This window comes from Astatotilapia calliptera, chromosome 7 (genome assembly GCF_964374335.1).
Source record: "Astatotilapia calliptera chromosome 7, fAstCal68.1, whole genome shotgun sequence".
In the NCBI taxonomy this organism is placed as follows: domain Eukaryota; kingdom Metazoa; phylum Chordata; class Actinopteri; order Cichliformes; family Cichlidae; genus Astatotilapia; species Astatotilapia calliptera.
Window position 1 is genome coordinate 64,305,186 of NC_137428.1, and position 15,516 is coordinate 64,320,701.

Consider the following 15,516-nt stretch of genomic DNA (forward strand, 5'->3'; position numbering starts at 1 on the left):
GGCTAAATATTTCTACCCCCACCCCTTCATTCTGCCGTTAGCTCAATTATCTCTTCGTTTCGTAATCTGAATGCACTGATAATCACTTCTCCTATGCTGTGTCCCACTTTCTCTAGTTGCAGAACAATTTTCCATTTCTCTATTTTAGAAATGCTCAAGTCAAGCCGGAACCACACCCCCACAAGGCACAGCGGACTGATTTAAAATCCTTCTCTTCATCTTATTTGAACAACCAATATATCGCCACACCACACATTTGTGCTCAGAGGCAGTGACATTTGTGACAGCGGGGAAGATTGAATCTGAGGGGATGATAACCTGATCTGCCTAATGATAGTCAGATTGGCAGAGTGCTGGAAAAAGCTTTCAGAGATACAGAGCATAAATGGAGAGATGGGGAGTGCATTTATTATATAGAATAAAAACTTCAGTCCTAAAGTTAAGTTCTTCAAATGTCAGGTGCATTAATAACTTTTCTCCATAGTGCTTTGCCAACAACAAAATATCAAGAATTTGATTCGTACCATTTCACCGAGGGAACCCACTTGAGAAGTTTTGAATCCGTTTCAAGAGCTCCCACTTCTAAACATGTGTGCTTTTGTTCCTTCTGTCTGCTGGTGCCTCCAAATTCTAGTTTAAGATTCATCCTCTTTTGTTTCTTCACTTCTGCTGTGCCTCTTCATCCCTTCAGGCGGCCCATGTCTTATCTCTTCTTTATTTAAAGGTTGTCTTAGTTTAGTAGCTGCCTTTTTCTGCCCTTCACTCTGACTCATCTCATTTCAAGTCATAACTAGAATCCCAAAAAAGGTCAGTTTGCACTGACTGGATAAACCATTAATAATAGCCTGCTAACATTAATTCGATTGGTGATGACACACATCTTGAATAGTGTGAATTAGAAAGGGGCTCTAAAAGTCGATTTTATGAGGACAACGTTTGCGTCTCAAACTTGCATATCAGCAGCTCCAGTCAACAAAAACAGCTCTGCTGCATCTTTCTTCAATACAGCTTCAGATAAGTTTGTTTGCTCTTTTCCCTATACCCAAATTTCTTCCAGGGCACCGCGCCACTCTTGTATATCGCCACTGTCTCTATCTTTCCTGTGGGTTCCTTGTGTGCTGCTGACCTTCAATCCCAAACACCCCCCTCTGTTAGTATGGAATTGCTATGCTAATGAGGACATGCTGCTAGTTTTTCTCTGTCTGCCTTCCTATCGGCTGTGGTAGATTGTAGGTATGCCACAGGCCCTCTGCCTCCAAATCAAATCAAATCTTGCTCTCCTGTTATACATGTCTTTCCCCCCTACTGCAATCCATAACTATCCATCTGATCAGTAGGGGGAAAAGAAGTTAGTAACAAAGTCTGTGTGAATCTTGATTTTGGTGTGTGCGCTTGTGTGTGTTTTTCAAACTTTTCTGGCTTTTATCACGTCCTTGTGCACACTGTGTTTGATCATGTGCTTGCTTGCATGTGCGTGGATAGACGATGGTGCTGGGGAAGCGCGTACGTAGCAGAATAACGTCCAAAGATTTAAGTGACTTTGTCTGAACCTAACCTTATCTTTCCTCAACAGCAAACTTTTGTCGACAGCGCAGAAGATTCATAGAACTTCAGATCAGAGGGCCTCAGAGAGCGGACTGACTTTGAAACATGTGTTTTGACAGGATACATTTCCACCAGCGTAAATAGTGAAAGAGAGGGGGAAACAGCTTGATCTGAAATTGCATAACAAAAATGTCTGAATTCCTGTCCTTTATCAGGCATTTTGCCTCTCATTTATCACGTAGTTACATTCAGAGTATCAGCCCTCACTTTAGTTTCATACAAATGATTGTTAATTCGATTGCTCCTATGAAGTACGGATGTTGGAATAAAGGTGCGGTAGCTATGTTGTGCAGTAATGCACATGGAGACTTTCTCATGTGAATGTCCGTTTCAATCTTTCTATGCAAAAATGTCACTTAAAAAGACATTTAAAGCTTAACTCAAAGCATAAGAAATCCACTGATTTAATTTTAAATCTTAACAACACGCCAGGAGAAATGAAGGGAGGTTAATGATATGTAAATGAAATATGGAAAAGTGCTGCAGCGAGGAGGAGAGAATATCAATTGATTTTTTTTTTATTAGAGATTTGCTCTAGTTGCTTCACGCAGTTTGAATGTGGAGTAGTCAGAGCAGTCGTAAGAAGTCAGCTCGCCTGCTAATTACTGACATTAATTTATTTAAGAGACTACAATAAGCACAAATAAAACACCTTAAACTGTGATCTTTACTACAGAAACTGCAGAGGTCTTGCTATATTTAGACATTTAAGGAACTGAGCTGTAAATATTAATGCACTGAGTCTGCAGGGACTTGTTGAGGTTCAAAGAAGCAAATGATTTCAAACAGTTTGTGGATTTATATGAATACTTACTATGTGTAAAAAGAGGCCCATTGGTAAGAAGCAGCCAATATAGAGGTGCTAGAAAGGGAATATGTATCTCAGTCGTATTGTGCTTTGGCTTTGGCAGTGTTGTTCATTTTCTGTTTGGCTCTTGGCACCATCCATTTTATTTTTCTTGCATTTTGTTTTATTTCAGTCCATGCCTTCAACCCAGAATCTGTTATACTTGTTCCACCCCCCCGCAGCCACACGTTAGTTCCCCAGGCGCTTTGGATGGGTTTCTGACAACTGGCGGTCACATACTGAGGACATGGGTCCTGTTTGAAAATAGGCTTATGGGAATTAATGACTACTAGATAAGAGAACTACCATAATAGGTATCAAAATTGCATCAACAACAACCCAAAAAAGAAAAGAAAAACATCTTCTAGTTCAGTACATGTGCCGTATTATTGTCCACAAATAGCAATGGGTATTTCCAGAGACCATGTCTCTGTTAAACACTGCATGCACCAATATTCTTACACAGACACAAAAGTCTGGGTATTAAGTCTTCACATTCCACATTTATCAAGTTTGTATCTGAGCAGAAAAGAGTAACATTAGTTATGACTCTAGCTCTTGATGTACGGGTCCATTGATAGTCATGACAGTGAACATGCACTTTACTGGGAACGATGCCATCAGCTTCCTGTACTCAAGACAAAGTCAGAGATCCATAGTTGTAGTTACAACTTCTGATTGTAGACACAGCGGGAAGCTTAGTGGGTTGTTGTCAGCATTGGAAAGATGACTCTCTTCTCTCGCCTTGTCACCCAGCAGCTAAGAACAGAATGGCAGAATATAAGAGAGGCCAAACTGACCCAGTAAATCTAGAGAATTTACTGTGCTACTGGATATATTGCTGAAAAGGAACCCCTTTATCAGTGATCTTGGCCCTGGAATATTTAGCTGTAAGATTTCTTGGAATTGGTACGTTCAGCATCAGGCTGGTCAGTATTCCTCCTTTGATAAGAAGGTAACCTGTCAGGGGAGGAGTCCTTTGAGTGACTTGGCAATGATGAGGCTCATGTAGTATCAGGATAAATTTGCCATGTTCACAGCTACCAACAAGCAGCTACAGTAAAGCAAGCTAAGCTAAATGAAATTCACGTGATAACACCCACAGAATACATGTTATAGCAAAGAGGGGTAACCAATCAGTAGCCAGCTTACTGCAAATGATGTCCAAGGGCAAAGCAAAAAGCGCTAAAAATGATTTAAAAGAATAATTATAATAACAGTCAACTGGGAGGGTTCAAGATTTGTTGCAGCATGGCCTTGACATGTGCGCTACATAGCCAGAATATTCCAAAAATAAATCCAGGATACTGTATGTGCATGTAAACATAGTGAGCACACAAGCACAGAGTAGCTCGAGAGTAGAGTAGCTAGCTTGCTACAATGTTGTCTCCAGTGCAGGTTTAATAATGTGGGCTTGTGGTTTCTGTGATACATGATAAATGACTCCCTCCTTGTGTATGCTGTTCCCTATAAATAAAGCACTGAACAACAACATTTTATCCTCTCTCTGAAGCAAGGTTGAGCCTCTGACAGCCTATTACTGTACAGCATAACCATCTGCAACATTAGCTTTATAGGCCTTCTGGTCCAACACTAACAGATGCAGAGTGCTCCTAACAATATGCTCATAATGGCCGGAGGACGTTGTGTTTTGGCCATGTTTAAATGAAGTTCAGTTGGCTACATGGTCACAAGTGCTGCAGTGAGCAACTGCGGCCATGTCTCAGTGGATTGTAGGACTTAAATGGAAATGATACCAACTGTCTAGTCAGTTGTTCCATGAAACAGGAAATCCTTGCCAGCATGGTCTCGGCACGCCTACTCATGTGTAAAAGGATGTGTGCACTAAATAAATTTGTAGAAGGGGAGCGGTAAACTTATAAAAATAGCTCGCCAGTGGGTGTTTCTAAATTTCCCTCACTTTCTTGGTAGCTTTTAATGTTCCTTATTCTGCTTTGTTTACTCTCAGGAGTATGATTATGGCTGTTGCAGTTGTTATAACAGTATTATCATTTTTTAGGCTGATAGCCATAATCATTTTTAGTTTTTGCCTCCTCGAATGCCGTGTGGTCTTGTGGGAATGCTTCCAGCATTAGAAGTGAGCATATGGCCCTGTTACTCCACACACTCTTTATTTTTCCATCCATCCTCCCTTTTTACTTTTAAATGATCTCAGTCTCTTCTCAAGTTTGTTCATGAGATCTTCTTCAATCAGGTAGTTTAAAAAGCAGTAGTCACTGCTTTTTATCTCTTCCTTTATTCAAGCTGAGATAAAAGATCTATAGCTACAGACATACATTAATAAATGCACCCATGCTGACATAAAAAGAGAAAGTGGGGGGAGAGAAGGAAGAGGGGTATGATTAGATTGAATGACAAAAAAGAACAGTGTTGTGACAGTGAGCAGCTGGTGTTTCCAAGTGTTGACAGGCGTTGTTTTTGGGTGTGCGTGTGTGTCTGTGTGTGTAGATGTGTACGTGCGTGCTTGATGAAGACAGATTGTGCTGTGATTGTTCATTTCTGAACAGGACTCCGCTCATAGGGGTTATTGACGGCATCTGCGAGGGAAAAGACAAACATGACAAATGGCGCTCAACCAAATGTCTCTCTTCATTCTCCCTCTCGAGATAGTTTCATGGCCTAAAGGCTTAAGAAGTCAGAATGATTGGTTTATTATCAAACTTTGTGAAATGTGGCTTAAAGCTAGATTGAGTCCTAGTGTGTGGGAAGTTTAAATTTGTCAAATCAATATCTGTTAAACTGACTTTTGAGTGAGATTAATTGCTAGTAGTAGTTTTTACCTCAGTGCTGTTACTGTGTTGTGATACATGTACCCTATTTGTGTGGTAGGTGTTGTGTTTGCAGGGGGCTTGATAGTAACCCGTGTGCTTAGTATGACAGCTCCATATGCTGCTCCACTTTCTAAATAACGTGTAACAAGTAACCAAGCGTTCACCCCCACCTGTGTTCATTCAAACACATAACAGGTCATGTGTTGATACCACAAATTACTGTTCTCCTGTGTGTTCTCACATGTTTGTACCACAGGTCGCGGTCTATTAGTGGAGCCTCCTCTGGTCTCTCCACCAGCCCGCTCAGCAGCCCACGGGTGAGTCGTAATCCTCAGTTCACATCCAAACACGCACACACATAAAACACACCTCTTGACCCAGTTCTTAACTAACTAGTTGTTAACCTTCTGGGATAATGGCCAACCAACTACTGCTGATCACATTTTATTGATGTCATATTATGTCAGCAATAGAAAATAAAGCAATATTCTTTTTTCTGACCATGAAAGAAGCATACACACACACACACACACACACACACACACACAAAGAAAACAATATTTCTCTGCACAGCAATATTTTTCCACCAATCTGTTTTACCGTTATATAAACATTTATCAGCCTTGAAGGATCTACCTTTGTTTTTTGAGAAAGTATAGGTCCATTTTGATTACCTTTTCATATCCTGTATCATATCAGGGCTTCCTGTGTGTCCATATAGCTTAGATGTTTCTGTTAATGCTAAGTAAAAACCCACTGCTGAATGCACACAGGAGGCATGACAGCACAGAAAACTTTCTCCACCCCACAAAGCCTCTTCTCTCTCCATCCTCTGCACTTATTATCCTTCTCTCTGTTTTCTATGGCCTGAGCTCTTTGGAAATCCAGCTCAGGGAATGCTTCAGAAAATCCCACTTTCCTTTGCTCAAAGCTGGGGAGCTTGTAGTAAACTTTTCCAGCTGACTAACCTGAGAAGGCTCCAGATTAGCCAGGATCCTAAGACGAGCTCCTCACCACACAGGTTCTTGCAGGCTTATCTGAAAGGGAAATTGATTTCTCAAACCCACCCAAAGCCTGGATTGTGTTCTCAGCAAGAAGCTCTGTGTGGGGTTATTTTCTCAGACTTAGCTTCTGGAAGACAGGAATGTGTTGAAGGCAAATATTGAACCAGTGTGAGTGCAAATGAACCATGCAAAATCAGTACATCAATAAATAATCAGGAAATTTGACTGCAGAGTTGCCACCTTCCACTTGTTTTTGAGACAGCCCAATTGGCCTTTTGTCTCTCTCGTGTGTTTGTGTTTGCTTGCTTGTCTCTGCTGGGAATGCCTTGTATGTTTTATGCAAATAAAGTCTGTCTTTTTGTGTTTTGTTTGGATTTTTTTAAAGTGAGCACATTGTTTGCTGGTATTGTTATTCCCATTTCATTTTTGTTTTGCTTTGCTTTGACATGAGTCACTGAATGGTCTTTACCATGTTTTCTTTCTCTCTTTTTTGTTGTTGCAATTCCTCCATCTTTCCTATGTGTGTGCACTTGTTACCTGCCTCCAAATCCTTTGGCTACTTCTTCCTTTACCTGTGTGGTGGTTTGCCCTTCCCTTTCCTTTGCTTTGTGTGTTTGTGTACTTGCATGCATTCTTGTGTGTGTTTTCTGTTTGTTTATTTTGTTGTCTTTTTGTTTTACACCTCTTCTTCCTCTTGGCTGTGTTATTCTTTTAATCTAGCCTGTCAGAAAGTTTGGTGTACCACCTCAGTCCCCAGACTTGTCCCCGTCCCCTAACACCAGTCCCTGTCCATCCCCTGAGCCCGTTCCAAATCGCGCAGGCCAGCGTATCTCCACCCCCAATTCGCTCGCTCCAAACAGTGAGCCCCTGCCAGAAGCACTCAACAAGACACAGACGCTCCCTGCCAAGTCCAAAACTGTCCCAAAGCCCCTCCAAGCCACACGATCAAACCCACTTCCTGAAACCACCCTTGATCCAGAACCTGCAGCCAAATCAGAATCCTCCACTCCCTGCCAGCTTCCATCACAGCCACCCTCTGCCTCTGTGCCTCCTACCCCTACTTCTCCATCTTCCCCATCCTCCCCGTTTTCCTCATCCTCCATCGCCAGTGCTACCATCTTAAACAGCCCCCAAGTACGACGAGCTCATTATGCTGCCAACCCCCAACTCTCTGTGCCCTTTAGCCCTGTGTTGCCCCTGTCACCAATCAGGCTGCACCATTTTCACCCTGTAGCACCAGCCCCTTCTCCATTTACTGACCACCCACCCAAATCTATCCCCCTCATACAGGTTACCCCTCACCCTTCCCCTCGAGGCAGCCCCCTCCCCACCCCAAAGGGCACCCCAGTGCACACTCCCAAGGACAGCCCAGCTGGGACACCTACTCCAACACCGCCCCCAAGCCCCTCTATTGGAGGCATGCCTTGGAGGACGCGCCTCAACTCCATCAAGAACAGCTTCCTGGGCTCACCACGTTTCCATCGCAGGAAACTCCAAGGTAGATTTCAGCCAATTTACATGAAAAATTGCTGACTAATGCTACAATCTTGGTTTTTCCCCAAAAGTTTTACTGTACATTGTACCGTAATATACTTTTTGACAATTTTTAGTCTTTCTCAATCGTCTGACATCTAACTCTGCTTCCACAGTTCCCACACAAGAGGAGATGTCCAGCCTCACACCAGAGTCTTCCCCAGAGTAAGCAGACGCTGTCCATTTTGAAAGCACCACTGCTATCATAACTATGCATAACCTCTCAGCCCCTTAGCCACTGGCTCAAACAGGCTCCCTCTCGATAGGATGATGTTTTGGAAAGTGTAACATCTATGAATGTTTGATTTTTGCCTGCTGAGTCGACTTGTAATGACCTCCGGTCTGGTCTGAGTTGGAAAGAGGACAGTAGCAGGAGGTAGTGAGTGGGTTATGAGGGAGGCAGGACGAGCCTGCGTGATGCTTTTGAGTTCCCATGGGCCTGATAACTCAAGGTTGGCCTAGATATGCCTGTTTGGTTGGCTGGTTGCTGTCTGGGTTGGTCATTTCCACCTGGCTAGATAGGAATTTCCCAACTGAAAGAAGTTGGAAAATTGATCAGAGAGAGACCCTGTTTTAGCTCAGCCCGAAGTATACAGTCACGTGAGCTGTAGTCAGTCTCCTACTGCAGAACAGTGCATCTCTTTCGGCTAATCTACATTTGTTTCCATATTTTACTAGGTATTTATATTGATTTAAATGTAATGCTAAATATTATAAATCTTATATCTAATATTAATGCCAGAAAACAGGAGTCCATATGGCTTACTAGTGGTTGGAAGTGCACCTGGGCTGAGGCCAATAGTAAATTCATCTACCTCTGCTCCTTCTGTTCACAGAGAGACTCAGTTATCTCACCCCACCCCCCTCAAATCCATTCATACACAATGCACTGGAACATCCTCTGTTTGCTCCTTTGAATCCCTACAGAACTGTGGGGAGGTGGTTGTTTCTCAGAATCAATAGACTGATAGGGAACTAAAACAAGGTTGCAAAAATGGTCAGCTGTATAAAGATGTATGTGTACAACATTGGGCTTATATTCTGCTAAATGTCTTTTCTTTCCTCACAGACTTGCCAAAAAATCCTGGTTTGGTAACTTCATCAACCTGGAAAAAGAGGAACAGATCTTCATTGTCATCAAAGACAAACCTCTCAGCTCAATCAAGGCAGACATCGTTCAAGCCTTTCTCTCGGTAGATACACCACGTTTTTGCTAATTTCTTCCTTTGTCCCTTCCGCTGAACCCCTGACCCTTTTCCCATCTGCTGCCACTGTATCTGTTTGTGCATGAATGCAGCCGTATCACCTGGGTATTTGCTCTCTAATGCAGGATGTTGGCTCTGCTACGAGGCAGGCATGCTCTGAGTGTTTGCTAACATGGTGCTGATTTATGTAGCAATCCAGTAAACTGCTTGTATTCACCGCTTCTATTTTCTCTTTGACTGTGGACCCACTTGAGGTCAATAGAAAATCAACACTGAGCTTTGGTCATTAGCATATAGATGTCCTGCCCTCAATACAGTGCTCTGAGCATGTGTGTTTGTATATTTAGATGTGCAGGGTGAGAAAAAGCGTAGATTGCGTGTGTGTGTGTGTCTGTGTGTGTGTTGTGCTTTATTATTGCGTGGTTCTACAAATACATGCAGAAATGTAAGGCAGCATTAGCTTTTTCAGTAAGCGCAGCAGAATCAGTACCAAGAAACAGTAAGCAGTGGTCGTTGATATTCAGAGTACATAACTGAACAGAACCTATCCTCACCCCAGTTAGATTTAACAAAGTCTAAGTGTACAAACTCTGCCGGTGCGGGTCAATGTCAAATCTGTTTCCTCATCCCTGGAGGAAGCATTTTCCTTTGGGTTATGCTAGCTGGTATTCCAGACAGGAGATTGGCACCTGAATCAGTGGAATTATACCTCTCAGCACTCTAGCATTAATGGAATGTCAAACCCTCTCTAGCACTATGGCAAAACGTGACAATTTCAGGGCTCACCTGTTCATTGGGCATACAAATTCATTTTAGGCGGGAGAGTGCAATGTTGTTGGATGACTCAAGATTACATTAGCTTAAGTCTCTCTGGCATGCATGGCTACTCCCCGAGGCATTAATCTCCTTAGTACGAGCCACATTTGAAACTCTATGTGGAGGGTATTTTAATGAGGGTTTATTCACCTTGTCATTTGCAAGGTGTGGGAGAAAAATTTAACATCAGTGATTCCTATGCATAATCCCATTACTCGTGTCTTTGTGCTACCTATTTTTATTCCTGTTTTTTTTTCCTCTTTCTGACATTTTCTTTTCACGATTCCTTTTTTGCCCCCACAGATTCCCAGCCTGAGCCACAGTGTCATCTCTCAGACCTCTTTTCGAGCAGAGTACAAGTCAACAGCCGGCCCCACAGTCTTCCAGAAGCCGGTGAAATTTCAGGTGGATATCACCTACACAGAGAGCACAGCTGCCACTAAGGAGAATGGCATCTACTCTGTAACCTTCACCCTGCTCTCAGGTTAGGATACTTCAGCAATCATAAAAACATCTCAACATTTTCACCTGCTTCTAGAAAGGCTGTCCCTGTTCAGGAAATTACAGTCATGGCCTTTAGAATCAAAAGCAGAATGTTCACCAGCGGTATATTTGGTGGTACGGCTCTGGTATCCACACTTCTGTGAGGATACGTGGAAAAGCATCCGTGACAACAGATATGACGCTGATTAAGTCGGGTACCGGATTAAAATGAGAAGATCTTGTAGAGTGGGGTTGCAGATGTGTATCAACTGTAGGCAGGCTAAAGCAACTTAAATAATCAGCTTTGTTTGAGATTTGCAAGCAAAATACATGAATGACTGTCATGTGAACAATCAGCCGATGGTGGGCTGGAACTGATACGAGCTGACCTGTCAGAATTGCAGACTAGGTTTAACTTTGTGGCTTGTGTGAACTAACACTTGTCTCAGTTTACATCATCTGTGGGCACTTGAAGTTTGACCTACATGTGTCTTCACTGTTTGAGATTCGAGTAGATGCAAACGGTGTAACAGTGGAACTGAAAATCAATGGAGAAGGTGTTGTAACAGTATTGAAAGACACTGTGTTGCATACAAGGGAGGAATTAGTTCTCTAAAAATTTAATACACCAAGTCTTCCTTCTGTACTTAAAGCTGGAATCCAAGAAAGAAAGGGTCAAGTTCAAACCAAGGATCTCAACCGATCACAGAGGACAGACATGCATGTATTATTATGGCATTTGAGCAGCTGGCTCTCCATCTCATTAGCCTTAAATTCAAGCTCACAAATGACAAGTGAAACACTTTGAATGTCACACTTTAAACTAATGGAGTCATGTATATTCAACAAACAAACAAGCCTGAAGTCTTTTTTTTCCCCGAAAGCATGTTGGTGTGTTAAACTTAATGAAAAACATAATTTTTTTTAAATCCTGAATTCTTGATAAGATTTAGCAAACTGAAGTCAAACTATGCACAATCCCACACTGAAACGTGTGTTAATGCTTAGTTCTGCACAAACACCTGCATGCTCTCTTTTACTCTCCTCTTTCTGTTTCACATAAATGGGGGCACAGCTGAGCTGAATGGGCTGTAATAGAAGCCAGTTCTTCATGTCACTGACCGTATACTGTACACAACAGGTAGACAGCAGGAGCTCTCAGCAGCACTCATCTCTGGCCCCCATTTATAATCTCAGGCTTTCTGCAGTTTTCCACCTCACATTTTGCACCACGTCCATATCCCTGTTTGCTTTGCCTTCAAAAACCAGTACCTTTAAATCTACTTGGTTATTGCAATATATTTGTACAAGTTCTGCTGTGTGCCTTCATGCTGCTGATACTCTGTATCCCTGAACAGACTTTTTAGGGGTTTTTCAGTATAATAACATGCCCCCTCCCTCCATCACGTGTTGTAGGTCTTCTCAGTAGGTATGCACAAGACACATGCAAGTATGGGCACATCCTTATCATCAGTTGCATTTGATGTGTTTGTCTATATATCACACCAAAATGAATATTAATCCTTTCCAGAAACTTCCTTGTTTCTTGTCTCATTGTGGTGCATGTAAGGGGCGATGATTTTCAAGTCACTGTAGGAGAGTTGGAGGCAAGGAAGCAAAAGTTAGCATAGTGAAAAGCACCCATGACTTGTCACAGAAGAGAATAGATCTATTGATGGCAGCATTGAACTCGTAGAAGTGCCGCTTTCGTGCATTCTGGTTTACTATCATGGTTTGCTCACACGCTTAATGGAATAGAGACATCATTTATGCTACTTTTGCTTTACCTACCAAGACAACTGTAAGTGTTTTCCATGAAAGGTCTACTATGTCAGCATTCATGTGTTTATCTATGTCTCTGTGAAGGACCCAGCCGACGCTTTAAACGAGTAGTGGAGACGATTCAGAGCCAGTTGTTGAGCACACACGATCAGCCTGGGGTCCAACAGCTTTCCGGTGAGTAAGAATTCCTTTTCAAAAAAATATTTTAAAAAAAGAAATTCCAAACCCTTACCAAAACCTCTCCACCCATTCCCCTACCGCCTCATCTGCCCATCCCGCCCCTTGATGAGCTACACTCGCCGCTATAGCTAAGCTAAATCCAACCCGTCTTCTCAGTATGCTTGAAATCCTCAAGCCACTCTCTGCTTCTCCAATCGGCTTCCTTTGCATGCCCGTGCCTCACTGCTATGAAAGGGTGGGAGCTGCTCTCAAGCACCGACTGCGGGTCAAATGTTGTCTCTCTGCCCACTGGCAGTGAAGATTAGAGTAGAGGTAGGGTAAGCCGATTCGCATTCTGTTACTCCTACTTTCAAGACTGATCACTGGAGCCTGTCACCATGGCAACACCTCTGCCCCTTAACGCACTCCCACATTGCACTGCGCCAAATAGTGACACCACACCTGATAAGTGCGCTCTCTAGGCATCCCGTGCGCTTTCACTCTCTGTATGTTCACCAGTCCACCGCTAAAAGCAAGGTACAAACACCTCTGAGGTCAACAATCATCATCACCACCCAGCCATTCACATGTGAACTTGATGATATTAGTCTCTCTTTCTTCTCTCATCTTTTCAGTAGTTTCAGAGGTGACAGTTTCAGCAGATGTAAGCACGTTTTTTGTGCCATTGTGGCTCGATACTGTTTCATAAAAGTGAAGTCTGGATGATGAAGAGTCATAGGGCTCCGACTCATCCCTTTCTGCTCTTAACATGTTGACTCTTTTGAATCATTGTGAGCTGTGTGCATCTCACTTGCCATCCAAGAGCTCTATCTGCTGGCCAGACAAGTAAACAACATCAGGAGGAAACGTTACCAGTTGTGAACCGTGTCTGCGTCTTTCTCTGTCCTCTTAAACTCATTTCCAGTTCCATGCCAGGTCTTGGTAGCATGTCCCACTACAGTTTTTTAAGTGTGAGCTGTGTCTTTGCCCTGTGTCTTTTACGCAAAATTACTCTCATTGGCACTCAGAAATGAACAGCAGTCATGACAGCTGTTATGATATTTAACAGTCTGTTATCATTGCTGTGCCTCAGTAAGTTTACCAATTATTTTTGATCTTTTTATATCGTGCAGCTCATTACCAGGCTGAGGTGTGGGAAGGGTAAAATTACAATAAGTTACATTAGATTAGGTTTTAATGGTGATGGGGGTTTTGACGTAGTGGGCCGTCTCTGTAGGAGAGATGACATTGTTGGAGTATAATATGAGAACCGCTTAAAGCAATAGATGGATAGATACTGAAAAGTACACTACTTTTAGTTTGTGTTGTCCGAGATGATACAGTTGGTATTAAAAGTCAAAGTAAGTTATTTTTGACAAAGGCTAGTTGAATGAATTAATGTTTTTACGGCATCACGCTGAGAAGCAATCAGCATGAAAACAATCTTATTCTCCTCCTCTCTATTTACTTTGACCCACTTACACACCTCTAGTAGTACCTGAACAAAAGGGATTTAAAAATAAAAGTCAGTGACTGTAATTAAGAATAGAAATTGATTTGCATAACATTGTGTCAAAGGGCTTTGTCAAAACCTGGTTATTAATGCCCCTAATCACTAGTGATGACAGCATTTCTGAGACCTGTACTTATGAAGAGTTAAAGTATGGAGGAATGCAGGAAGTAAAATGTAGGTATATTCATTCAGATAAAGATGCTTTTGAGAAAAGGCAATATTATGTGGTCTGTTGTAGTCTTTTCAAAACACGGATTCCCAATCCAGATTGGGAAAGAGTTAATTGACTAATGTGGAATTAGAAGTATAAACATGGGGAAGAAGTTAGCTACAGCCACATTCCTGCAGGATAATGGATCAGTAGAAACTACTACTGGCCTTCTCACATGTGCACTTGCATGCAATTGCTCATTAATCCGTATATGACAAATTTTCTAATTTACACAATACTGCAGGCAGTCATCATACTGGAAGTACATACAGACTGATAACAGAATGTTTTACCTCAAGAAATTCTATTTTATAATCTACATTTTGCTGATGTGTAGACGCAGCATGTTTGTGCGGTTTATTGTCCGTGTAGCTCATCAGTCTGTTTTTTCTTTTTTTACTGATGCTATAACTGTTTGCTTGGACTGCAAAGAAGTCAGAAACAGTCTTGTTTGTGACTGATCAGTCACGCTTATGCGGACCATCACCTCTTTGCTTCATTTCTTATGTTTGGTGTACTTAATGCTTATATGCATGCGTACTGTTGTCCATACGTACACACACTGCACGTGTTTCCTCTTTCTGAGGTCCATTCAGGTCTCTTACTGTGTTATGTATGTCACTATGAACAATTACCACAAGGTAGACAGCCTCACTAATGAGAAGTCTATGTTGCCCTTCAGTGCTATGGTTATGATATCAAAACACAGTAAAATTGTGTATTAGAGAATACAGCATAAATAGTTTACAATGAAGTAAAATTTGAGGAGTGATTTAAAAGTAGACACTTCCAAATCTAATTTCCTCTGGTAAGGAGGAAATGGATACAGAACTCTATGTAATTCGGAAGGCTCTGTCATGAGGAGTGGGCAGGTTCATAAGGTGTGTGTATGTCTGTAATGGAGATGGGACTGAGGTTGTATAAGTATTTAAAAATAAAATGAATGAAATTTAAGTTTAAGGCCAATTCTGTGTATAACAGGTGGCTAGTGTGGTGTAGCATGGATGGAAGTAACTTCTCTGAATCTGTTAGAAATCTGACAGCTAAGTTTAAACAATCAGAGATGTTTTTTTGGATGTGGTCCCTGTAGAGGGAATTACAGTAGTCTAAAAGTGATGCTGTTTCCTTGAGGTTGAAGGAAAAATAAAAAGCTTGCCAGCTTCTAGCTGGCAAAAACACGACTCATGATTAGTATGTCAAACCAAACGTCTGACACACCTACATTGAGGATGTGTCAGACGTTTGATGCTGGAGGACAGGTTTCCAAGACTTTTTATGTTTCAGGGGGAGCAGTAATGCTTCTTTGACAGGAAGTGTTTTCTTGAATTTCCACGCTTTCTCATTTTTCGCTTCTATCATCTTGTCTGTCCTGCTTCTGGCCAGCCAAACTCGTTCAGACACACTGGTCACTATATCGACTTAATGGGCACTTGTGTTTTTTTCCGTGGATTGCGCTGAAACGTATGCATGATTTGCCGAGGCTAATGCATTATGTGGTCTAAACACGGCTGCTTCGGCAGTTCTCATCCTTGCACAGTGTACGTGGGTCTACCACCTCCTCACCTC

At 42.1% G+C, this 15,516-nt stretch overlaps 1 protein-coding gene across 12 annotated transcripts in view; it reads left to right on the plus strand.

The window, feature by feature from the left end:
- The window catches only part of brsk2a (BR serine/threonine kinase 2a), a 173,019-nt gene that overhangs the window by 154,062 nt on the left and 3,441 nt on the right, over positions 1 to 15,516 (plus strand). For 7 of the 12 annotated variants that reach the window (XM_080304876.1, XM_026176443.2, XM_026176445.2 and 4 more), the window contains 6 exons: positions 5,501 to 5,561; positions 6,969 to 7,746; positions 7,898 to 7,946; positions 8,851 to 8,974; positions 10,106 to 10,286; positions 12,152 to 12,241. In XM_080304876.1, the coding sequence (XP_080161002.1) occupies positions 5,501 to 5,561; positions 6,969 to 7,746; positions 7,898 to 7,946; positions 8,851 to 8,974; positions 10,106 to 10,286; positions 12,152 to 12,241 (1,283 nt within the window). The remainder of the gene's footprint in view (positions 1 to 5,500; positions 5,562 to 6,968; positions 7,747 to 7,897; positions 7,947 to 8,850; positions 8,975 to 10,105; positions 10,287 to 12,151; positions 12,242 to 15,516) is intronic. The other 5 variants (XM_026176449.2, XM_026176450.2, XM_026176452.2 and 2 more) reach the window with 1 other exon arrangement.